The following is a 27,062-nucleotide window of genomic DNA, read 5'->3' as shown; positions in this document are numbered from 1 at the left end:
CGCGAGGGTAGTAACCTCAGCATACCATGCTAGCTTTTTTTTCTGATAAATTTAGAATCTATTTGTACTTAGAAAAGTGAGCTACAGGGACTTTTCACCGGCGAACACAGGTCGAACCCAGAAATATATCATTTTTAGTTTACTCATATTCTTAACTTGGAGTGACCTAATGTTGTTGAGTGGACTGACTAAGTACAGTGTGTTTTGATTTTGACAATTTACATATTTTGAATATGAGAAAATTCTGTTTGATTTCTCATGCTAGGTTTATTTTTGCATCTAGTAATGCAATAGTTTGTACCTTTTACAAATACAGTACATAGTGTACATAAAATCTTTTGAACAATGTCATAGATATAAACCACTGTATTTCAAGTTACACCATTCCCATCAATTAGGCTTAACATGCTTTTACCCTAGATTAAAGCTTCACGAGGTTGGATAAGGGAGTGGAGCAAATATACCCATCTAGAATATTTGGGTCTTAGAAATTGTGTAATTGGTATACCATAAAAGTACTGAAGTACTAATATAATATAATGTGTATATTGTAAGGTAAATGGCATCCAACAACAGATTGCATTTCTTTTCCTGTGTTAAGTTGAGACTGCCTGTACGTATTTGATCAAAGGGATACATTTATAAACCATTCACCTCCTTTACTACTTAGAGACAATAATAGATTGTTTGAGGCACTGAATATAAACATACAAGTACCTTCAACAGTGAAGTTACCACCCCATTGGACTATGAATGAAGTAAAGACTTTCACACACTTAAAGTATTTATTAAAATGTTACTTATATACCGCAGAACACCATAGACAAAAAAAAAACCATAGATCATGTAAGATGAAAAAGTTCACATTACGCAATAGTATACTACGTACCAGATGGATCTAAATCACAACATGAAGTAGGATATGCAGCTATATTCCAGAACAAGACATATCAGTTCTCTACCTAGTAATGCCTCAGTCCTCACAGCAGAGCTGTGTGCCATTGCATTAGCCATGAGAATTATAAAGCAAATATCTCTATAATTTTGTGGTTTTTAAGTGACTCAAAAAGTACTAGAGAAGCCATTCAAAGTTACTACCCAAAAAATAATATTGTACAGCAGATTAAATTTGAACTCCACAATTTTTATGATAATGGAAAAAATATAATAATATGTTGGATCCCTGCCCATGTAGGGAATAAAAGAAACGAAGAGGCTGATAAAGCAGCTAAAGCAGTCCATGTGACAAGTGCAAATGTAAACATCCCTATTAGTGATTATATAAGATATATTAAAACAGTCATTGTGAATAAAACGGAAAAATATAGGGAATGAGGAATCTATAAAAAATAAATTGAGGCATATAGAATCCTGTGATGTTTCGAAAATGGAGCTCATCATATCAGAGAGAGACACAAGAAATTCTGACGTGTCTTTGAATAGGTCATACTTGTTTGACACATGGACACTTATTGAACAGTCCATATGCCCCTCCTCCCAAATGCTCAGAATGCAGTGTTGATAACAGTCTATCATGTATTGTGTGAATGTCCAAAATATAACTAACAGCGATTACCAACTTTTTTTGAATACGTAAACCAATGAGGGAAATTTTGTCAGAATCTTCTATATTTTCAGTCATTCCAATTTTAACATTCATGAAGAACTGCAATTTAATAGATAAAATAGAAAAAAATTAAATAAATAATGAAAATACAGAAGCCCATAGGTTTTTTAATGAATAAAAAAAAAAAGATTCAAAAGTTACTTGCGTAACTTATTCTGATTTTTTTTTATACGTGGAAACCTGAGCAAATATATTTAATGTGTGCATGTATTCCAGTGTAAAAGCATACGCCTTTTACAGTTTTTATCTTTTTAGTTTAATTTTCATTCATTCATCACCTTGCGAATGACCTATTTGGTCCCAATTCTTGGTGTATGGTCTAAACCTGGTATTTTATCCTAATCCTATGAGAGCTGATAGTCAGCTCAGTGATCTGGTTAAATTATTTTAATATTACGCATTATTTTTATCTAGATATCAGATTATATGTACTACTGTTAAGTTGCTGAGAGTAGATATATTCTACAGTTTATCGATACTACTGATTCATCATTCTGCCTGTATGTATTTTTATATAGTACTACTATAGCTTTCAGCACCTTTAGTGTTCAAAGAATGCTTGGATGGTTTAGTTTTTGAAAAGTACCTGAGTAAGCTGTTGTTTTTCCAGTATTCATTTAAATTTAATTTTTATATATCTGGTCGGTGTTTTTTCATTATATATGTATGTGTTGATTGTTGTGTCTCATGATGCTAGATGTATTAGGGTGTAACAGCAGGATGTTGAAGGGTAATTCAGTCCAATCTGGATAGTAAGTGAACGTTTCATATTGCATTGACAATAATAGTTATACGTATGAAGAATTTTGTGTAGTCAGAGAGTTTAGTGTTTGATTTTTTTCAGTAACTTATTGCTCTTACAAACAACTAAGTAAAGGTACTTGTAATATTATTATAAATCAATATTGGTTCGTGTATTGGATTTATAAAAATGGATATCCGATGTACGTGATTATGTATACTATTGAAAATATATCGTTCATTGAAAATCAGCAGATCATCCCATAGATTACAATTTTTTTCAAATAGGTATTATACTTTGAAGTTTGCAGATCAAAAATTTCCCTTTTGTTTCATAAAAATAATATTGTAATGCAAGGTGTCCTTCATAAAGTAGATTTAATTTAAAATGATTGTAAACAATTGTTCGAAGACTAGGGATTTTTTATACTTTTCTTTTTATTACATTTGTTTTAAATATGGTTTTTTATTCCAGGTGGCGGCTGGACAAGTCGCATCTCTGGCCTTCTACGTTCTTTCCACTCCCAGCCTACTCCAGAGACAACGCAGTTATCAACCTTTGGGACAAAATCACTTCCAAAGGCAGTACCTAAGATTCCAGCTACTGTCTCTGCTAAAGATTCCAGTGTTTCTTCCGATTTGCTCCCTGAAGCTACTTCCATATCATCCTTTGTAAATAATCCTCCTCAAGTCTCGCATTCAACATACACTGCATGTGCACAAGATCCAGGACATTCTTACAGTGAAACTACATGGACTCCTCAGTGCACACATACAGGCTCTTTGACCTGTAGTAAAGTACCTCATTGTGCTCTAGAAAGTGATTCTCACAAGTTTTGTAGTGAGTGTATTCAAACAAGCATTTTTCAAAAATCGCATCCTATCCATTGTAATCATGTCCACTGTTTTCGTCATATCCACAGATTATCTCACTCTCATGCGTGTGCTCTTCCTCACTCTTGTAGTAGTGCTTGCATAGAGGCTCATGTATGCAAACACCACCCCTGCCACAGGTGTGTGGGGAGTGAAGGTGCTGAAATCGTCCATTTTCGCCGTAGAGCTTCTCATCCTGGCACTGCTGCTGAGATCTCCCACACTTCATTTAACTATCAGCATAAGATAACCTTAGTTGATAAAGGCTTCCCTCCTTATGACAAGGCTGATGAATATGAAGATGATGATAAACCTGCCTCTTTAGAGAAGGAAGCTATTTTAACTGAAGGTGCAGAATATGAAAGGGCTGCTGAAGATCTAAAGGAATCTGTCTCTGTTCGAGGTGCTGAACAAGATGGTACTCAGTCTGTGTGTAGCCCTCCAAGTTCACAAGGAACTGAAGTAGCTGGTCAATCTTCCATAAGAAATAGAATATCTGAGAGGAATGTGAAAATATACCAAAGTTTTAGTAAGAAATGGCAAAAATTTATCTATAAGTGGTCATCATCAGAGGTTCCTAAGGACACTAGTAAAGCTGAAGTTATAGAAATTTCAGAACCTGACACTAGCAGTAATAATGTAGAGATTGATGCAGGCAGACAGGTCATTCTTGAAGGTACTGTAAGCAAAGTAGATGGTGGGGAAGATATCAGAAGTATTAGAGGTGACAGTGTAGATGCTCTTCCTGATAGAGGTGAAACTGTAGAAGTTGAAGATCATCACAAATCAGAGAGTTCGCTGGCATCTCTAGATGACGTAGGTTTAACAGATAATCTTTTAACTGGGAGCAGTAGTGATATTAGGGAAATAAAAAGATATAAAGCTTCACACAGTACTTCAGAAACCATACTGTGTGGCAAAGCACATGAATTGGATGGTGATGAAGTCGACCAGTTAACAATTAAGGGAGGTGGCAAGGTTACATCTGGCCAGATAAGTGTGTTATCTTGCCCCTCATTACATCCTGTGGGGAGCTCAGTTGACGAAGCATTTGTGGAGAGTGAAACTGGTCCTGACAGTTTATACAGAGGTGATGTCATCTCAAGTGATAACATAAACACTGTAAGTGAAGACAACATTGTGTCTGATGTAGGAGGAAGAGACATAGTGCATGAGGGTGACAGTAGTGCTGTAAAGAAAAAATTGAGGTCTGTTGACGATGTAAAAACTAATGAAAAAGTTAGCACAGCTAAAGAAAGAAGCTATAGTCTGACTTCACTTCTAAGTAACATTAAAAGGAAAACTAGTGATGATCGTAGCAAATCTGTCTCAATTGAACAAAAATCTCCTAGTACAAGTACTCAAAGTACTATTTATGTTGATGATAAATTTGAAAATGTTCAACAGATCAGTGACAGTGATCTTAGTGAAAGGGATCCCAGTGCAAGTGAAGGTCAAGATGAGTTGACTGAACGTCGTAGCAGTGTTGCTAGCACAGCCAGTGAGGGTAGGGGGTCTCAGAGGGTAAATCGTATTGTCTCCTCAACATTAGGTCAGTGGAAACGTTTTCAGGGTAGTCTTGGTAGTTTAACAACAAATATAAAACAGCATTATCAGCAAAAGATATATAAGAAGCGTCTTTCAAAAGAAGATGCTGGTAAGGAAATTGGTTCAAGTATTTATTTTGAAAAGGGAAGTGAAGATTTACCTGAAGAAACCCTAGACCTGCCAATTTTGAACGAACAAAAAAGATCAGGATCCTTTGGTACATCTTTGGAAAGTCAGCATTTTGAGAGGCAGGATGATGATAACTTTTGGAACAAGAAGTTAGAACTACATGACTTAGCGATAAAGAAAGAAAAAGAAACAAGTCACATATATTCTTCAAGCTTTGAGAAAGATTCGTTCTTAAATGAGAGTGCCATGCCAGAGGAGACCCAGGATAACAAAGATTTAAGTTCTTTTATTGGGGATGTGGTATCACCTCTTTCAGTGAGTGAATGCACAGGAGAAGTGTCATCTGCAAGCAATTCCTCTGGTACTACATCATCAGAAGGGGGTGATGCATCTATTCAGAGTTTCTTATCAGTTATTGTTAAAGTCAAACCAGAGAAAAAGGTTCAAGACTCTGTAAATGGGAGTCAAAATGAGTTGATGGATGATGACAAGGCTGAAGAGAAAACTATTGGAGAGGATGAACCATATACTGAAGAATTGAGTAGTATGCTCACAGATGATGAAACTAAAATGGATTATGAAGAGTCAGATGTAGGGATCTCGTCAATTGAAGACAAGGCACAAGAGTTTGAAGATGCTTCAGAGGATGAAGAGCTAACTCCTTCTCATACAAGGAGGCGGCCAGGTGAGAAAATATCAAGAGAAACCTCGGAAAGTGAAGATATAGAAGGTGAACCTCTCGCAAAACGTCCTAGTCTCATCGTAGCAGTAGGCGCTAGTGAAGGAGAAATAGACTCAGTTGTGGTAAAGAGTGATATGTCTCCATCCAAGAAGGTGCAATCTAGTATTGTTAGTACACGGAGACTATTCTGTGAGGGTATGTTAGGAACTGATATTGTGAATACAGGAGTAGATAGTGATTATAGTAGTGATAGCAAGCTTTGTGATAATAGTAACATTAAGATTGATGATACTGCTGTTACCAGTGCCTTAGAAAAGAACAATACTCATGATGTGACACCTTTGGATAGACATTTGACGAGTGAAATTCATCCCCATGATGACTTGAAGAGTGATAAAAAGGTTTCTGACTTAGAAGAGTGTGATAACATTGACAGCCATGATGTCAAAGTAGCAAAGGGGATTGAGAGTGAAACTCTTTTAAGGAAAAAGTTTGATGGGGCTCAGGAGTCTGATAGTAGGTTAATAAGTGGTTCACCCAAAAAAGAAAGTGTAAGTAAAGGGGAAGAAGGCGCAGTCATAAGCAAAGGGGAAGCAGGTGCAGTCAGTCATAAAGTTAGTCATGAAGATGCCTTACGAAGTGATATCCAGAGTGTAAAGGCCAGTAGGGAAGTTTCAGAATCAAAGTCCATAAGCTCAAAGTTTTGTGATGAGAATGTCCATGAAATCCAAGCTATTGGAGAGCAAGATCACCTTCCTGAAAGGGTAGATCACATAAAAATAGACAGAGGAATTACCAAAGAAGTTACTCTAAGTGAGCAAGATTCTGGAGTAGAGCAAGAAGATTCCCATGGTGAAAGGGAAGTACCTAATATTGAAGATGGTGCTGTTGCAGAAAAGAAAAAAGATGATGTAAGTCAAGAATTCCCAGATACTGAAGATATTGTTGATTTCTGCAGAATTCAAGGGAAAGTGCAAGAGGAGGAAATGGAAATAGTATATGATAATGCTGAAAGTAACCAGTTACACAATGAAGGTGCATATAGCTTGTGCAAGGAGGAGGCTGTAGTATCAGCCTCTACTGGTGGTCCAAAAATTGTTGTAACAGGTGCTGTTAATACTGCTGATATGAGTGTCATCTCTCCACCTGCCATAATGCTTGAAACTGGTAGTGTAACATCAAATGATAGCTTGTCAGAGGCACTTGCTCAGACCCAGGAAGATCTGTATACTCAGCAGCCTTCATCATCCAACCTTGCTGCCCACCTGGGGGCTCATCCTCATCGACCACCTACACCAAAGTCTCCTATCACTGTAGATGAATGGGTTGCTGCTCTTCCTCATCCAACAAGGTAAGTGCAATATGTACTACTTTGGTTGCGTTATTTGCTTCTGCCTGGTGCTTATAGATTTTTTAAAATTTATCTTCTGCCCCATCACTTTTTAGATACATTTAGTCAGTATGGTTTGTATAATTAATTGTTTCTTTGCTGATACATCCTGAAAATTATTTGAATTAAAAAGTTATTAGCAGTAACCATAAAAGCCTTTAGTTTTATTGTAGTGTCTTACCGAACAATTATAGAGCCGTGATTTCCACGAGCGGCAGGATACTAAATTCAAATTTAGCGCGTCGGCGTCGCCAACACTGGTGGTGATGACGTCATCTCCCTCCACTCGCGGGAGAACCAGGTACAACTGCCCAGGTGAATCCAATTCTTTTCCTGCCGGCGTCCGGTGAACATCGGTGGTCGGTGCGGTTGGATAACTTTGCTTCGCTTTTTTCTTGTGGATTTGATCTTCGGAATTGGTGAAGTACTCTTTTTTGGCGTTGTTGTTATTTTGCTTTTTATTTAGGCGTTGCCATGTCGGATTCTAGTCCGTCGGGAGTTAGGTTTTGCATCTCAGGATGTAAAACTAGATTATCCAAGCTAGAGTATGATTCTCACACTAAATGTGTTAAGTGTAGGGGACAGGTTTGTTCAGCAGATCGAACATGTAACGAGTGTAGTGATTGGACTGATTCTCAATGGAAGTTTTTTTTAGTTCATACTCGGAGAAATTAGCTAAAGACAGAATTAGAAAAGCAGCGCTTAGGGAAAGTAGACTTAGCTCTGCTTCGTCTTGCGATGCATCTGTTCCTTCTGTTTCTCCTCAAATTGTTATGTCTCCTTTAACTACACCTCCTATTCCTCCTACTAATCCCACTTCTCCGGCTTCCCGTGTAGTTTCTTCCGACACCATTGCCAGTCTGGAATCGAGGTTAGATCAGAAATTTTCGGTACTAGCGAATACGGTTTTGCAACTTGGTAATTCAGTTAAGACGTTTTTGGAGAAAGCGGCCTCAGGTAAGAGTGTAGTTGAGGGTGCGTCTGTCTGTCCTGACACGTCTCCTAGACAAAGGTCACTGTCCAGCTCCCCCGCACCGGGGAGAAGACATACCGGAAGTCCAAGGGAGTCGATCGGGATTTGCCCACAGACAGGCGCCTCTCTTGTTGAGCCTGTTGCGCCTCAACAGGGCTCGGTTTAAGCGTTGGAAAGGTGTTGCGGTCAGACGCCTTTCAAATGATTCAAGCGATTCGTCTCCGGTCGCACGGCGCTCTTGGCGAGATTCGCCCGTTTCGCGTCTTAAAGAGGCGTTCAGGCGCCGATTCTTCGCCTCCTCCAGTCAAGCGGTATAAGGAGCCTGAGAGTAGGGTTGCTCCTCGGCCGTTAGCGGCTCGTTCGTCGCCTCAATCTGTGCCTTTTTCGGCTCCATCTACTAGTAGAGATTGTGGTTTTAGCGCTGTAGCTAGCAGTTCTAAGGGTGTTTCTTTAGGCGCTTTTTCGTCTGTTACGCCTGATGCGCCTGTTTCGCCTCGAATTTCGGCGGCTCCGAGCGAGGCGCAAGTAGTTTTTCCGCCTCCTGCTGAACATTTAGGCTCTTCCAAGCCTACGTTAACTGTTTTTGATTCGTCTCTGGCGCCTTTGCGCAAGCAGTTAGAGATGTTAACCAACTGGATGAATGAGTCCAAGGGTGGTTCGAAACCTTCAGATCCGGTTGTAGTTCCGTCTACTTCTTCGGCGGTATCGGAGAATGAAGAAGAAGTAGAGGAGGAGGATTCACATCACCTCTCGTGTTATTCACGTCTCCTTAGATTTCTTCTGGTATCTTATCCAGATTATTTTGAGAAAGCGGCTCCGCGCTCCCCAACTTCGACTTTTTTGATGAGGAGGAAAACTTCAGACCCTCTCCTCCCAAAACTTGTTCTATCTAAAGCGGTTAGACATTCGTTGAAAGAGACGGAGAAATGGATGTCTATGAAAAGAGACTTAGGGAAGGCTCTTTTTGCTTACCCTCCCTCTAAGTTGCTTTGTAAGAGGTATAGGTTTTATGTAACTGGGGAAGCTCCTTCTCTGGGAGTTTCTGCCTCCTCCCAGGGAGACTTCTCCAGTTTAATCGACTCCTCTAGAAGATCTGCTTTCGCCGCAGCGAAAGTTTTCTTTACAGCGCCTGAGTTGGACCACGTTGTAAAGAATCAATTTAAACTTTTGGAAGTCTTTAGCTTCCTTGATTGGACTATTGGCGCTTTAGCGGCCAAGATCGAAGACTGTCCTTCTCTTTCCCAGGAGTTAGCGGAGGATTGGATTGGTGTTCTGTCCTGTGCGGACAAATCCATTAGGGATGGATGTGATGAGTTAGCTTCGCTCATCGCCTTTGGTACCCTTAAGAAAAGGCAACTTTGGTGCTCCTTTGCTTCTAAAAGGGTTACGTCCCAACAGAAGTCTGCTCTCTTGTTTGCTCCTTTTGTGAAAGATAACCTCTTTCCAGACGATGTAGTGTTGTCAATTTCGTCTGCGCTAGATAAGAAATCTACTTCGGATTTACTGGCACAGTCTACTAAGAGACCTAAAGCTCCTGTGGAGACTGTTCCTTCGGTTTCTCCTCTGGCCCAAGCGACTTTTCGAGGGAGAAAACCCAAGCGCTTCTTTCGGCCGAAATCGAATTTGCGACCTCAGTCTAAGGCCTCGGCCAAGGTTAACAAACCTTCCAAATGAAAGCTCGGTTCTTCATGCACCAGTGGGAGCCAGGCTGGCTCTGTTTTGGGAGGAATGGGAAAACAGAGGAGCAGAAGCCTGGGTAGTGCAAGTACTCAAGTTCGGCTATCGTATTCCTCTCGTTTCACCTCCCTCGCTCTCACCTGTGCCAATTCCATTCCAGGCATACTCTCCGGGCTCAGACAAATTTCTGGCGCTAGCCGCAGAAGTGGAAGCGCTTGTTCTCAAAGAAGCGATAGAACAGATAGAAGGGGATTTTCCTCCAGGCTTTTACAATCGCCTTTTTGTAGTTCCCAAGTCATCAGGGGGCTGGAGGCCGGTTTTGGATGTGAGCGCCCTGAACTTGCATGTCCAGAAAACAAAATTTCATATGGAGACCACTCGGTCGGTTCTGGAGTCCATCAGACAGGGGGATTGGATGGTCTCTCTGGACATGCAAGACGCTTATTTTCACATTCCGATACATCGCGAATCTCGGAAGTACCTGAGGTTCATGTTCGAAGGCAAGGTGTTTCAGTTTCGGGCGCTTTGCTTCGGACTAGCGACCGCTCCTCAAGTTTTCACCAGGGTTCTATCCCCGATAGGAAGCTGGCTACACATATTAGGAGTAAGAATCTCCCTCTATCTGGACGATTGGCTTCTCCGGTCGGAATCAGAGAGTCGGTGCATGAAGGACCTTGGAACAACTCTGGATCTTGCCAGAAAGATTAGGAATTCTGGTCAACAAACAGAAGTCCCAGTTGGTTCCATCTCAGAGCATCCTTTATTTGGGGATGATTCTGAATGCTCAAGTTTTTCGGGCTTTTCTGTCCCCGAAGAGGGTTCAAGGCTGTCTGGAGACAGTTCAGGAGTTCTTGGACAAAAAGGTAGTTCTGCCAATCAGTGGATGAGGCTCCTGGGCAAATTGACGTCAGTGGAGAAATTTGTGACGTTGGGAAGACTGCACATGAGACCTCTGCAGTTTTTCCTGAGAGCCTCTTGGTGCAGGAAGACACAACCAGACTCGATTACCTTTCCTGTCACAGATCAAATAAAAGAGGACCTAAGGTGGTGGCTCTCTCGAGCAAGGTTGGAAGAAGGGTTAGATTTACGACCATCCTCCCGAACCTACAGTTCTTTTCCGACGCATCGGACACAGGTTGGGGAGCCCTACTGGGAAATCAACGGACTTCAGGAGCTTGGTCGGAGAAGGAGAAGAAGTTCCACATAAATGTAAAGGAACTGTTAGCAATTTTCTTAGGGCTCAGACAGTTTCGGAGCTTAGTAGAAGGCCGAGTAGTGGCAGTGCATTCCGACAACTCCACGGCTCTCTCGTACGTGCGGAAACAGGGGGGGACTCAGTCTTTCTCTCTGTACGAAGTAGCCAAGGATCTCCTCCTGTGGTCAAACGAAGCGAAGGTTCAGCTAGTCCCGAGATTTGTTCCGGGAAAGATGAACGTCCTGGCGGACGTGTTAAGTCGTCAACAGCAAGTGTTACCTCTGGAGTGGACTTTGGACAACAAGATTTGTCAGAAACTTTGGCGCCTTTGGGGACGACCGCCTCAATAGACCTGTTCGCGACATAGAGGAACAACCGTCTTCCTCTCTTTTGTTCTCCAGTCCCAGATCCTCTAGCTTGGTCGGTGGACGCAATGCTGTTGGATTGGTCGGGTCTGGAAGCTTATGCATTCCCTCCGTTCGGTCTAATAAGAGAGGTGCTGAACAAGTTCATGTCGCACAGCAATGTAACGCTAACGTTAATCGCTCCCTTTTGGCCCAGGAAAGAGTGGTTCCCGGACCTTCTCCAGTTGTTAGTAGACTTCCCCAGACTTCTTCCTCCAGAGAAGTGGCTTCTCAAACAACCTCACTTCAAGAGGTTCCACCAAAACTTGTCCGCTCTAGCTCTGACAGGGTTCAGACTGTCCGGAATCTTGTCAGAGCGAAAGGATTTTCAAGAAGAGCTGCAGAAGCTATCGCTCGTTGTAGGAGAGAGTCTTCTAACAAACTCTATCAAGGGAAGTGGAGAATCTTCAGAGAGTGGTGTAGAAGTGCTAAAGTCTCTACTTCTGCGACCTCTTTAACAGAAATAGCAGATTTTCTTCTATTTCTTAGGAACTCTAAGAAACTGGCTCCTTCGACGATCAGAGGATATAGAGCCATGCTCTCTTCGGTTTTTTCGACATCGAGGTTTGGATATTTCCTCCAATTCAGATCTGTCGGACCTCATTAGGTCTTTCGAAACCACTAAGCTCCCGCAAGATACAGTGGCTTGGAACTTAGATGTGGTGCTTAAGTTCCTCATGGGGCCACCGTTTTGAGCCTTTGAAGTCGGCTTCACTCAGGAACTTGACTAAGAAGGCACTCTTTTCTTATTGCACTAGCTTCTGCTAAGCGTGTCAGCGAATTGCACGCTATAGACAAAAGAGTCGGTTTCTCTCAAGGCAATGCTGTATTTTCGGTATCTTTGACCTTTCTAGCCAAAATGAGAATCCTTCTAATCCTTGGCCGAGGAGTTTTGTGGTAAGGAACTTATCTGATTTGGTTGGACATGAGGAGGAAGAAAGGCTCTTATGTCCAGTCAGGGCTATTAAGCAGTATCTGTTTGCCACTAAGGGTATCAGAGGACAATCTTCTAAGCTCTGGACCTCGGTTCAAAATCCCTCTCGTCCTCTTTCTAAGAATGCTATATCGTTCTTTATTAGAGAGCTTATCAGGGAAGCTCACTCGCAGTCCGAGAACGACAATCTTTCCGTTCTGAGAGTTAAAGCTCACGAGGTTAGAGCAGTGGCAACTTCTTTAGCATTCAGAAAGAATTTATCTTTAGCTTCGATTCTTCAGAGCACGTTCTGGAGATCGAATTCGGTTTTTGCGAGTCATTATCTCAAAGAGATAGAAACGGTTTTCGAGAATTGTAAAACGTTAGGTCCGGTGGCGGTTTCTGGCATGGTGTTGGGAGAAACGGCACAGGGGTCGTCACCTCTATGCTAACTTTTCACCTTGAATAGGTTGTCGAGTTCAAGGGAAGCTGGGGGTACTGAGTACCTGGGATACTCACCAGTCTGTTAGGTCAGATTTTACAATGGTTGGGTATATATGTTTTTAAATCTGGTGTTGGTGACAAATGTTTTGTATGATTGAATTTCTGGTCTTAGCCCAGGGCAAGGGCAATCTTTGTTGTTACTATCCTCCGTCAGTCAGCCTTGACTCGCTTGAACTACGGAAGGATTCCACTCCTGTAGAGGCTAACTTTGGTCAAATTCCAATTCCTCTACAATAGTAAGAAGAGCACCGACCAGAGGCAGTAACAGTCTGCTATAGCTCTCTTACAAGGTAAGGTACAACAGACACCTTGAGTGTTTACTGGTATTGCAATAAATGTAACCATTTAAAAATACTAGTGGTCCACTGAATCCCACCTTCCCATAAATGTGTAATCAGCTCTATAATTGTTCGGTAAGACACTACAATAAAAATGAAATTTTCATTATTAAAATGAAGTTTTATTGTATACTTACCGAACAATTATAGAGCCGTGATTTCCACGAGCGGCAGGATACTAAATTCAAATTTAGCGCGTCGGCGTCGCCAACACTGGTGGTGATGACGTCATCTCCCTCCACTCGCGGGAGAACCAGGTACAACTGCCCAGGTGAATCCAATTCTTTCTGCCCGTCCGTCCACCTAAGGGGAGGAGGGTGGGTATAATCATAATTGTTCGGTAAGTATACAATAAAACTTCATTTTAATAATGAAAATTTCATTTTTGTTACATAGTATTAGAGAGAGGTTCATAAATAGCCCATAGGAGAACTGTAGTAAACAATGAGGGAAGACTCGTGAAATCATAACAGACAAATTTCAATATTAAACACTCCATATTTAGTCGTATATTGAATTCTTCATGCTCTGTTATAAAAATTTTGTGATCTAATTTTTTTTCTAGCATTCAATTTTTTAGCTTTAATTTACATCTTTATTTACAAGTGAATTTTTCATTTTACCTAGTGTAAGTTGTTAACTGCTATGTCAAAAGACTGAATACAATGCAATAATTTTCCAAGGTAAGTGTTGGCATTTTTACTTTGAGTGAGCCATAGCTTAATGTGAGTAGCAGGTAACACCTCTGTATTTTAAAGACCATAGTTACCTAGGCTCCAAGCACCTGCTGGTAGGGGGAGGGGTTTCAGAGAGCAGCTATCTAGAACTTACTTATGACTCGTTCACAAGCATTTGATATATGTATACTAAATTAGCTAGGCTTTCTTATCTTTTACTTATTGTTTACCCACTACTTTCTTTCCTTCCTTACACTGTTTGGGAACATTTTTTAGATGTCAGTCCCTGTACAGTTTTGAATATAGTTTTGATCAGACTTTGAACATGGTTGTTGAGATTGGACAGCATGCCTCTCATCAACAAAATTGAAGAAAGCTGTTGTGACCAAGCAAGGTGAATACTTAAATGAAGTTGATGACCTTTGTATGATGAAAGCTTGCATATAACCCTTAAAATCATATGCAATACACCATGGATATAGTGGACTAAGTACCACATTGTGCAGTTTGTACTGATGGTCCAGTTATTCATCTGGTGTAGGATTTGCCACAGTAGTGCCTAATGAAAGAAGATATAGTTCCCCTTACACGACAGTAGTTCAGTTTTAATAGTTGAACTGTCTGTAGTATGGTCAGCAATTAAGATCATCAGAAACTATGGTCTTGGAAATTTAGAATTTTAAATATACTATGTAACTTACCAAGTAATTACATTGCTTACAGTTTCACTCACTGGCAGATTAAAAAATTTGAAAATTGCTGCAGTGCTAGTGTAGGTGAAGGTATAGGTATTTGCCCCGCCCGCTTTCTGGGTAAGAGAGGAACAATTCCAACAAGAAGTTAGTTCTTTTCTCCCAGCTCTCGACTGGAGTTCAGTTGTGAGCGGTCAGCTTGGATTTGATTTTCATCGACTTTTCTTTTGGATTGATTTGGTGAAGTACTGGTAGCCTAAGGCTTTGTTGTTTTTCTTATTTAGTTCTATTCTCTGTTCTTATTTAGTTCTATTCTCTGTTAGAGACTAATTATTACAACAAATTGCTGAATTTGACTTTCAAGACGATTACTCTCTTTTTTCAATATGTCTGACACTAGTGGTATTAGTGTAAGGTATTGTAGCAAAGGCTACAATACCAGCCTGACAAAAAAAAAGTGTGATTCACACACCTTGTGCATTGAATGTAGAGAACAGGAATGTTCAGTTGACAACACTTGCAACGATGGTGCAGAGCCAAATTAGACATGGAGAAGTGGAAGATTTTTGGTCTCATTATCCCACTTATCCAAATTAGACAGAGTTAGAAGGCATAAGGCAGCCTCTAGAGCTGAGACCAAGGCTGTAGAATTAAGACTTTTGATAATTCTGAGAAATCTTCTGTAGATGATCCTAATTTTTCTATGTCTACCCCTCCTTTGTCACCTGTTCCCAGTCCTCTAATTAATCAACCAGCTCCTTTACCCAGCTTACCCGCTTCCAGTCCCAACCCCATTGCCAGCCTCGAATTGAAAATAGTATGTAGAAAGTTCAGTGCATATCCTTACGGATAAGGAATAGAATATGTGTTGTTAGTGCAGTGGAGGAGGTGGCTGTTCATCTCGCTGACACTTCTAGCAATGATCACTGGCGTATTCCCCTGCATCTGGGGAGTCATATCGAAGGCCATAGGGAGGTCGGTGGGGACTGCTCACAGACATTTGTCCCCTCAGTCTGACCTGTTGCAATGACAGATGGATGGATGGCCATAAGGAAAGGTATCCAGAGGTTAGTGAAGTGTCAGTGGAGGAGGCGACTGTTCTTCCTGCCAACGCTCCTAGGCAAAGTCACTGGCATACTCCCCTACATCTGGCAGCTGTCATGCCGGACTCCATAGGGAGGTCAGTTTGGACTTCCATGGACAATCATCCCCCTCAGTCTTACCTGTTGTAGTATTCTGGGTTATGATGAAAGATAGCCATTGAAAAAGCATCCAAAAAGAAGTGCAGACTGAGAATGGATGCCAGTGGCGCTCTAGTGACAAATTGTGACCTTTGAAGAGGCTGGTTTCTGACATGGTCCGCTCTCCCCCAATTGCTGTGTAATAGATAAGTGTCAGGAAACCTTTATGTAGTTTTTGGGATTCCCTGGCACATTTTTTCTCTGGAATGACCTATGCTAGAGCCAGGGTGTTCTTCTGCAACATGTTCCTCTTCTTGGGGGAGGGGAAGAGTGCCCGATGGCGCCAGAACACCCAATGATGCCAGAGCACCCAGTGGCACCAGAGCGCCCATGAGCAGCTGAGCTGCTACTAACCCCTGAATGCCGAGGGACGCCTGAGGCTCTAGTTTTTCAGTGCTCGCCAGTATATGAGCCCTCTTCTACAGTCAAGAGTGTTCACGTGAACGGACTTTGCCTTCGCACTATGAAACGTGCTCAGCGTCAGATGCCAAGCGACTGTCACCAACTATTCCTTGGTCTTTCATGGATTATTCATTATTACCAATAAAGCGTCAGTTATCTGGCATTTTGAGTCTGCTCAAGAAAGGCCCCTCTTCTAAAATGGGACACTAGGAGTTCGTTGCTGTTGCTTGCTGTCGAAAGAGGATGATGTTTTGGATCAGGCTCACCTGAGATTGCTTATGGGGCTTTATTGAAGGACCTGCTGCATAACTTCCCAGGTTCCCTCACTTCTGCAGCCCCTGCTGCTCCAGCTTCAGTGTTTTTTCATGACGGATGAGTCTGCAGACGACAGACTACTGAAAATAATACTTTATCGTTCAGCAAAGAAGGCTATCGGCAAATTGGATATATAGTTGGCTAGCTGAGAAAAGAGAACAGGGGAATTCTTCATGTAGCTCTCCCCCTTCTCATCTTCAGCGGTGGAGGTATTTGACTTATGGTCTAATAGACCCATTGCACAGGTTGGTTTTCAATGTTGTCAAAGTGATGTTTCCTTTAAGGAGATTGATCATCTTCTTAAGAAACCTCTTCAGGGTTTTTGAGGTTTTGAGTTGCTTGGTGGTTATATTGACCTGGAAAATCAACAATATTCCCTAATACTAGCAGACATAGCAACTAATTGGCTAAACACCCTTTCATATGTGGGTAAGGGATTAAGGGATGGATCTTTAGAGTTAGCATCGCTCTAGCCAACGACCATACCACGTTGAAAGCACCGCTGCTTGTCCAATCAGCAAAGCTAAGCAACGTTGGGTGTGGTCAGTACTTGGATAGGTGACTGCTTGGGAATGCCAGATGATGTTGGCACACCTTAGGTATCCTGAAAAAGAGAGAGCTCTTGTGCTCTTTTATGACAAAGAATGTCCCTTCTTCATGGAATTTTGTACTATTATATTTTCTTCACAACCACCAACACCTCTTCCATAGCTCGGCCAAGATTAACCCTTAAACGCCGAAGGGGTATATTAAAAGTCGTCTTCCGTGTGCCGAGGCGGTCTCGGAGTGAGCGCAGAAGCGGAAAAAATATTTTTTTCAAAAAATCACAGTGCACTTAGTTTTCAAGATTAAGAGTTCATTTTTGGCTCCTTTTTTTGTCATTGCCTGAAGTTTAGTATGCAACCATCAGAAATGAAAAAAATTATCATTATCATATATAAATAATGCAATATATGATAGCGCAAAAACAAAATTTCATATATAATTGTATTCAAATCTCGCTATGCGCAAAACGGTTAAAGTAGAGACTTCCAATTTCTTTCAAAATGAAGACAAATGATTGAATATTACTATACTGTAAGAGTATTAGCTTACAATTTCAGTTTTCTACCATATCTGACGAGTTAAAGTTGACCGAATGTCAAATTTTTATATATATATTTTTTTATATGCAATTATTTCGGAAATTAGAAAAGCTACAACCTTCAAATATTTTTCGTTTTATTCTACATGAAATTGCGTACATTTTCATATATAAAACTCGGAGCAAATATTCCGAGAATGCGACGTACGCAGTTCGGAGATTTGTGGTGGAGAATCCGCGCGCGGAGGGAAGGAAAGTTTTTTTTCTAAATTCACCATAAATCTAAATATTGTGCTAGAGACTTTGAATTTGTTTCAAGATGAAGATAAATGACTGAATATTACTAAACTGTAAGAGTTTTAGCTTACAATTGCGTTTTTCAACCATTTTGGTAGAGTCAAAGTTGACCGAACGTGGTTTTTTTTTATTTATCGTGATTTATATGCAAATATTTCGAAAATGAGAAAAGCTACAACCTTCAATTATTTTTTGTTGTATTCTACATGAAATTGCACACATTTTCATATATAAAACTTTATTGTACGGCTAATTTAAAATGGTGCAAACTTTACCACAATCGCACATATGATTTTTTCGGAGGAGTTACCGCTCGGACGTAAAGAAAATTTTATTTTTTTCATAAATTCACCATAAATCGAAATATTGTGCTAGAGACTTCCAATTTGTTGCAAAATGAAGGTAAATGATTGAATATTACTAGAATATAAGAGTTTTAGCTTACAATTGCATTTTTCGACCATTTCAGTAGAGTCACAGTTGACCGAAGGTTGAAAATTTGTCACTTATCATTTTTTATATGAAAATATTTCAAAACTGATAAAAGCTAGAACCATGGGTTGTTTTTAGTTGTATTGTGCATGAAATTGTGCACATTTCCATATATAAAACTTTATGTAACGGCTAATTTAAAAATGGTGCAAACATTACCACAATCGCATGTATGATTTTTTTCGGCAGTTACCATGCGGACGTAAGGAAAAAGTTTTTCCATAAATTCACCATAAATCGAAATATTGTGCTAGAGACTTCCAATTTGTTGCAAAATGAAGGTAAATGATTGAATATTACTAAAATATAAGAGTTTTAGCATACAATTGCGTTTTTCGACCATTTCGGTAGAGTCAAAGTTGACTGAATGTTGAAATTTTGGCACTTATCGTTATTTATATGAAAATATCTCAAAACTGATAAAAGCTACAATCATGAGTATTTTTTTGTTGTATTCTACATAAAAATGTGCACATTTTCATATATAATATTCCATGTAACGGCTAATTTAAAATGGTACAAAAATTATGTCAAAGTGACATAATAATTTTTGAGATGTGTCACCGATACTTTTTAGTGCGGCAAGAAAGAAATTCGCGCTTGCTCACTTGCGTAACGATTGTAAACAAATCAACACCTTGATCCGTGAACTCCCAGCATCCCCCAAGGCGTGTGATTCAAGAGTTTTCGGCTGGTAGGCCTATAAGTATTTTTCCGCGAATTTTAAAAAAACTTTTGTATGTCGACGTAAAATACGTCCAGTCGGCACCCGAGAGACAAAAAATGTCGACGTAAAATATGTCCACTCTGCGTTTAAGGGTTAATATTTCTTCGGAACTGTAAAAGAAGAGCACTCAAAAGCTTCTCACTTTGTGGGAGACTGCTTGTAGATCTGTGTGCGAAATAGAAAAATTATTACCTCCAAATATTTGGTCACCAGTCTCAGACCCTCTTGGGCAATGGATGCCATGTTCTGGGACTGGTCCACGGGTGTCCACCATTCTGCATGGTATGAGAGGTAATCAACAAGTTCAGTAGTCTTTTGAATATCACAAGGGTCTTAGTGGGCCCTATTCTAACAGGAATGGCTTCCTCTTAGTGGGCCTCATTCTGACAAGAATGGCTTCCAGACCTCCTGGTGTTAGAGACAGGCCTTCTGAGGCTGTTACCACAAAGATTAAGAATGCTCGACAGCCCCATTTCAACCACTTCCACCAAGGATTGTCAACTTTAGCTCTGACAGGTTGCAGATTATATCAGGAAACTCTTCTGACAGAAGGAAGTTTCAAGATCTGCTCCAAAGCAATTGCAAAGTGAAAGTGTGCCTCTTCTGACAAGGTCTATCAGACCAAGTGGGCAATCTTTAGAACTTGGTGTTAAAGATGTGGCTACTCTGCTTCTACGAGACCTCCTATTGTTAGAGACAGACCTTCTGAGGCTGTTACCACAGAGTAAGAATGCTCGAACAGCCCCATTTTCAACCGCTTCCACCAAGGATTGTTCATTTTGGTTCTGACAGGGTTACAGACTATCGGGATCTCCTGACAGAAGGAATTTAAAAGATCTGCTCCAATGCAGTTGCAAAGTGCAAATATGCCCCTTCTGACAAGGTCTGTCAGACCAAGTGGGCAATCTTTAGAACTTTGTGTAAAAGATGTGACGTCTTGGCTTCCACGACGTCTGCGGAGAATGCTGCAGACTTCCTCCTATATTTAAGGACGACTAAGAACCTGTCATCATCTACAGGCATGCCATTGACAAAAAAGTAGATTTTGCACAAAGAGGTGCCATATGTGCTTTTGCCCTGGGCTTTTGGCCAAAAATGAAGACCCCATCAAGCCCTGTCCTTGTTCATTTATTATCAAAAGTTTGACGGAAATATTAGGCCCAGAGGAAGAGGAGAAGACTGTTCTCAGGGAGAGCACTAAGATATTAATTGGACAGAATGAAAAAGGATTCAAGATCCCTAGAATCTTCTCTGGTACTCGGTCAAAGTCCTGTCCCGTTCCGTGTCTAGGAACAGACTAGCGTTTTTTCTTCAAGAGCTGATAAATGAAGTCCATGCACAAGTTGGAGAGGAGGACTTAATGTCAGCAAGAGTTAAAGCTCATGAAATCAGATCACTCACTACGTTGTTGTCCTTCAGACACATGTTGGAAGTGTAGATCAGTTTTTTTTTTATTCATTTTCTGATAGACGTAGAAACGTTATTTGATAATTGTAGTGTATTATTATCGTTGTCTGGTGGTGGTTGGGGAAGCATAGGAAGCCTTTCTTCCTATCTCTTTATATCTTCACCTTGATATAAGATGTTGAGTTTAAGGGGAGCCTGGGGGCACATAGTGCTCCGAGTACCTTTCATTCTTATTTTTAATGGTTTGGTCGTGTTTTTAGAGTTGCAGTGTAGGTGATTTATGTTGTTTTGTCTGGTCATTATTTAGTCAGTCTATGCCCAGGCCAGGGGCAACTGACTACATACATGTATGCTTAGTCACCAGGTTCATCCCTTACTACAAAGCCCCAATCTTGTAGAGGTGAATTGGGCTTACTAGCCACACCCTACATAGATAAGATGAGCAACGACCAGAGGCAGAGTCTATCTGTAGCAACTCTCTTATCAGGTAAGGAACAACAAGCATTGTTTCCATTGTATTATTTTTTATTTTCTAAGTAATTATCATTAATAATGTTTAGAGTAGAATCTAGCCATATCCCACCTCCGGGTCAATTTGGGATTCAGCAATGTAATTACTTCATAAGTTAATACTATAAAATGTCATTTTTATAATACGTATAATGTTTTATATACTTAGTACATATATGCTTACCAAGCAATTAGGAACCAGAAGCCTCCCTCCTCCCCGCATATGGGAATAGGGCGGAAACGATTGCCTACTTCCTGGAGGTGTTCCTCTCTTACCCTAAAATTGGGCAGGGCAATTAACCTATACCTACACCTACAATAGTGCTGAAGCAATTTTCAAATTTTTTTTCAGGGCACATCAAAATGGGTCAGATCTGTTTATAACTGTCATGCATGATGGAAAGGATGTGTCTGTTTCAGTAAATATGTACAGAAATACAAAAGTTTTCTGTGGTCCATGTAAGTTACTAACAGAATGCACCAAAGGAAGCAGTAAATTGATGACAAAATTGAACATGTAATAAATACAGTATATCATAAGATGATAAATAATTAATGCAGGAATTGAGAGAAAAAATTAATTAAAATAAATTTGTGGTACCCTGCAGTGTGAATGATATACCAGTCCTAAAACTAACCGTAAACACTTTAAATAAATACACATGGAAAGACTTGGTGAAATATCCAACATAAGGTCACAGTATGTATACTATTTCACCACAAGACTAATGACAGTAAACCAAATCTGTCGGGGACATGATAAGTGTTAAATAAAAGGTGAGATTACACCAAGCACAGATAAAGAAACAAGATTTCAAGTGTAGAAAGTAAATCTATAAATAATTTAAATGCCAAAACAAAGACAGAAGAACAAACTTCCAATCTGTTTTCTTCAGGCAGTGAAGAGAATGAAGTACATATGACAAATCAGTGCAAATGAAAATGATTTACAGCCCGTAATTCATGAAACTAATTAAAAGTATTTGCTTGACATCTAATAAAGATGAAGAATTTAAAATTTTTTTGGATACCACAGACATTTCATCAAAGAAATTAATGCACTTAACAGGACTGATGTACAATATATACTATAGCCTATGTAGTGTAGTTGTCAACTGTGTTAGCCACAGAACTTGCCATCATGCATGACAGTTTTAAACAAATTAGGTTATTAATAAAACAAAGAGACTCAAACTGCACCCCAAAAATTATGGATCAGTTTTTGAATACTACTGAATTATATTAAGTAATACAGTAATTTATCAAAAACTGAAATATCCGAAGAATCATAAAAAAGTATAAATACAGATCAAAATAGACTGATTCAAAAAAAAAAAAAAAGCAACCACCATAACATGGCCACCCTCACATAAATATTTCATTCCTTAAATAACTTGGTGTAAAGTGAATAACTTCAAACAAGAATTGTTTTAAGTGAACTGCAACAATTAATATTGGACAATAATCCCTTGTTACTACATACTTACTCGTATATCTTTAATGATTTAAAAATCTTAATTAGTATGTCAGTAGATGAGAGTTGATAATGAACTTAGAAAAGTAATTTGTGCTGTTAGATAATCACAAATTATAAAATAATAATTCAAGGTTCTTCATTTCAATTTCACCCATAGAATTACACATTCCTATCAATAGCAGCTTATCCATGAGTAACATACATAGCCAACCAAACTTGACTCTTAGGGTATCTGATTTACAAAATGCAAAAGTAATTATACCTCAAACACTACTACGTATTACCTATTTACTTAAGTACCCACAACCCCATGGAGTATAGATTTCAAAACTGAACAATTTTGTACACGAAGAAAAGAAATACATATATAACAGTTAAGCTGTAACTTGTGTTGCTTAATTGAAAGGGATAACAAAACAGTTTTCAGACATCCAGAGCAGTGTCATCAGTTCACATCTCTTTGTGCTTTATACCTTTAATAAACAGAACTGAGTGACATGTTTTAGATGATTTATATTCTAGCAATCATAACCCAGAAGTAAAATCTTGTATACTTTCCCAATTTAATACATAATTCCATGCCAGACTATGTAAAATAACTATATTACAGACTTCATTAGCGCTCGAGTAAGAATCCCAAAATCATCCAACCAAAAAAATATATCCTTGGTGGTCAGAAGAACTATCAGAACTTATTCAGCAGAAGCATAGAAACGGGAATAATTTACTGTAGAATGTTTAGAAAGATGATTCAATCATCACCTGAAATCTTTCTCTTTTCAAACTTACTGAATTACAAAGATTGTAAATTTAATAGTGTTAAAACAAATTTACAATTGAATATCATACAAAAATAAATTTACTGTTGAATAACAGCCAATTTAAGAACAGGAGATGTACAAAGAAAAGGGATTTTGACGGAGGAAAAATCTATTTCTGGGGAGAGACCTGTGTCGCCCGGTGAAAAGGTCCTTCTTAATACTTTTCTGATATAAATAATTTCCAAATATACCAGAGAAAGTTAAACCATTGGTATGCAGAGGTTACTACCCTCGCGCGAGCACCTCAAGGGCGTCGTGTATAAAGAAAGGGCGTGTGAAAGCCACTAAACACAGGTCATCTTCCAATTAGATTACTCCTTCGTCAACATATGAACACGGGATGTGCCGACACAACGGTCTCCACCACACCGCTCCGACTCACCCAGTCCCCGCCCGATGCGAGCGCCATCTTACATCCTTCTGTCATAGATTTCAGTAATGGCTTGGAAAGGAATGGTATGGGAAACAGGGTAGGGTTTCACCGGGCGACACAGGTCTCTCCCCAGAAATAGATTTTTCCTCCGTCAAAATCCCTTTTCTGGGTCGACCTGTGTTCGCCGGTGAAAAAATACCAGAGAATGCCTTTCAAGCTCATGAATTGAAATTAATAAAAAAGGATAACGAAAACATCATTAATAGATCCATATTCATTAAGTCATAGTAGCATATAAACTTAATGTCTAAAGTTAAGAATATAACTTATAAATAGCTTAATCTCTAAAAATGCATACATCAATCTTAATTTCTAAACTTAAGAATATAACTTATATTATAACTTATTACTAAATATGTATACCTAAACAAAAATGTAAACGAATCATATACATTTAATAATCTAATATATACAGGTATGATTAAGCCGAATCTAAGAATGAACGATAATCCAATAAGAGAAGCATGATACTTGGGTGGCTGAATCTGATCTACCGAGGTGAGAGGCATCGTGGCGAGAGTGGCAGGTAGAAGGTGACAGTATAAGGAATGGGACGAAATTGAAGTAAGGAAAGTTAGTCAGATGAGATTAAACTCCCCGCCGCTATAGTGGAAAATTTTAAGGCTTGAATATTTCTTAGATAGTGGCGTTTAAAGACCCGAGGAGATTTCCAACCCGTATACTTCTTAAGGTCATCAAATTCATATTTTGAAAATAATTAATTAGGTAGGCTAGCTATAGCCCGAATATCATGAGCATGTGGAAAAGATTCTGGATTAGCTTGCTTTATGAAGTAGAGTATTTGCTGTCTAATACCTTGAATTGAGATAGTACCGCCCCCTTTCTCTCTGGCAAATAAATGACCAGAGGAACATGAGGAGGATCTAGCTAAAAGGCTTTCAGGGTTACCACAGGACATAGGGATGTATCCTGAGGTAGAGGAATAATTTTCCAAGGAGACCATCTATTTTGAGGATCTTCATTTTTTAGCTAGGAAACTCCCTATCCGGCGAGAGCAGTACTTCTCCTGATGGGAGGAAATCTAAGTTCTCAGGATTACGTGAGAGAGCTGCTAATTCTGATATTCTGGCACCTGAGGCCATGGCTGTAAGAAACAAAGTTTTTCTCAGTAGAGAAATGTAAGAGCAAGATTCGTTGTTGATATCCGAGGCTAGTTTTTAAAACATCGTTTAAAAACCATACGTGACCTTTTGAGGACGAATTGTAGGTCTAAGTCGAGCACAAGCTTTGGGAATGGATGAAAAATAAGAATCTGCTAAATTAATATTAAATCCAACTTGAAAAATCTTTTTCAGAGCCGACTTAATCGTAGTAATAGTACTAGCGGCTAGGCCTTTATCAAATAAGGTTTTAAAAAATGAAATGGCCAAATTTGGGGTCATTTGAAGAATATCTAAATTCTTTATAAACTCCGCTAATTTCTTAACAGCCGAATCATATTGCTTAAGCGTTGAATCCCTTTTGTCAGATTCTATGAATAAGACATTCTCCGGATCGATATTTGCATCTTTATGAGCAGCAAATTTCATGAAGTCCACAAAGTTAGGGTTTGAACTACTCTTGAGGAAGCTGACACAGTCTGAGTTTGAACTATTTGTGTCAACTTTGGATGTGGGATCCGTCTGGGATGGAGCTTCATCTAGCTAGGTATGCGGAAACCAACTTGCTTTTGGGCCAGTTGGGTGTACTAGGGCCACTGTTCCTTTGAAGAAACGTTAGTTGGTTTTGGTAACAAACACCTTCATCAGAAGATTCACTGGAGGGAACAGATAAATCTTCTGCCAGTGGTTCCAATCTAGGTTATCGTCCATGGCATAGGCCTGAGGGTCCAGGTTGGGGGCTACGTAGCAAGGAAGTTTGTGGTTGGTGCATGTCGCAAACAAGTCTACCTGGAGATCTGGAACTAGTCTGGTTATCCACCGAAATGAATTCATGTCTAGGACCACTCCGATTCTAAAGGCTTGGTTCTGGATAAAGCGTCCAGCTATAACATTTTTACTCCTGCCAGATGTGTTGCTGACAGGAACCAGTTTCTTTTTGCTGCCAAGGAAAATATTGTTACTAGAACATGATTCAGATTGGGTGATTTGGAACCTCCTCTGTTTATGCAGTGGACTACCACTGAATTGTCTGAGACTATCCTCACATGACTTGTCTTGTGGTGATGCAATTGTTTCAAGGTTAGAAACACTGCCATTGCTTCCAACACATTTATGTGAAACTGTTTCATATTGAGTGACCAGATTCCCTGAAACATTTGGTGTTGGGAGTAACCCCCCCTAACCACTGAGTGACGCGTCTGTATGAATCGTCACTTGAGGAGGGGGATTTGTAAGGAACTGATTTGGTCAGTTTCTTGTACTGTGTCCATGGGAGTAGTCTCTTTATTAAAACGGAGGGAATTGTAGATACTTTGTCTCTTAAATGTATCTTTGCTCTCTTTTTCCAAACTCGATTGATGTCTTTGAGTTTGGCTTTCAGTAGGACGTCTGTTACTGAGGCAAATTGGAGTAAGCCGAGAATTCTTTCTAAAGCTCGTCTTGTTATCATTTTGTTCTTGATCAATTGTTTCGTTGCTAATGCTATCTCTTTGGCTTTCTTGGGTGGAAGAGATAGCTTGTGCTCTTTCAAGTCCAATGAATCCCCAGCCATCGAACTGACTTGCTGGTTGTAGCCGGGATTTTTCGAAGTTCAACTGAAAACCTAGACTTTGCAAGAACTGAATTACTTTGTTTGTTGCTTTGTGGCAATCTTCTACTGTCTTCGCCCAAATGAGCCAATCGTCTAGGTAGGCTACTAGCAGTATTCCTTGGTTCCTGAGTTGTTGTAATACTGTCTCTCCTAGTTTCGTAAATATCCTGGGAGCAATGTTGAGGCCGAACGGCATCACCTTGAATGCATAGGATTTTCTGCCTAAGCGGAAGCCTAGGTAGGGAGAGAAATTTCTTGCCATCGGAACATGATAATAAGCGTCTGTAAGATCTATAGAGGTGGTGACGGCCCCACGGGGAAGTAAGGTCCGTACCTGTGAGACAGTCAGCATACGGAACTTGTCGCAGAGAATGTAAGAATTCAGTTTGGACAAGTCCAGGACTACTCTTCTTTTGTTCGAATTCTTTTTTGGAACAGTGAACAGACGTCCCTGGAATTTCAGGCTTTTTACTCTCTTTATAGCTTTTTTCTGTAGGAGATCTTTGGTGTATTCTTTCAGATCTGGTGTAGGTGTCTGAAAGAAATTCACCGGAGGAGGTGGGGACCCCTTCTTCCACTTCCAACCCAGACCCTTGGAAACAATACTGTGTGCCCAAGGGCTGAAGGTCCATTGATCTCTGAACCGGTACAGTCTCCCTCCTACCCGGTCCTTCTCATTGATTATGGGTCGGCTTATATCCTCTACCACCCCTTGCGCCTCTGGTTCTAGGTCCGCCTCGTTGGCGGAACTGCCCTCTAGCTCTATTACCACCGGATTGTC

At 39.9% G+C, this 27,062-nt stretch overlaps 1 protein-coding gene and 1 pseudogene across 1 annotated transcript in view; both read left to right on the top strand.

Annotated features, from left to right (window-relative positions):
* The first annotated feature begins 2,818 nt into the window (after window positions 1-2,818).
* LOC135224963 (uncharacterized) overlaps window positions 2,819-27,062 on the top strand; it is an 85,740-nt gene continuing 61,496 nt past the window's right edge. The window contains exon 1 of the mRNA XM_064264273.1: window positions 2,819-6,951. Coding sequence (XP_064120343.1) covers window positions 5,165-6,951 — 1,787 coding nt within the window. The 5' untranslated portion in view covers window positions 2,819-5,164. The remainder of the gene's footprint in view (window positions 6,952-27,062) is intronic.
* LOC135195579 (5S ribosomal RNA) lies at window positions 16,794-16,912 on the top strand (annotated as a pseudogene).

The sequence above is a fragment of the Macrobrachium nipponense genome, chromosome 20, assembly GCF_015104395.2.
Source record: "Macrobrachium nipponense isolate FS-2020 chromosome 20, ASM1510439v2, whole genome shotgun sequence".
NCBI classification, from domain to species: domain Eukaryota; kingdom Metazoa; phylum Arthropoda; class Malacostraca; order Decapoda; family Palaemonidae; genus Macrobrachium; species Macrobrachium nipponense.
This window is presented reverse-complemented; position numbering and strand designations above follow the sequence as displayed.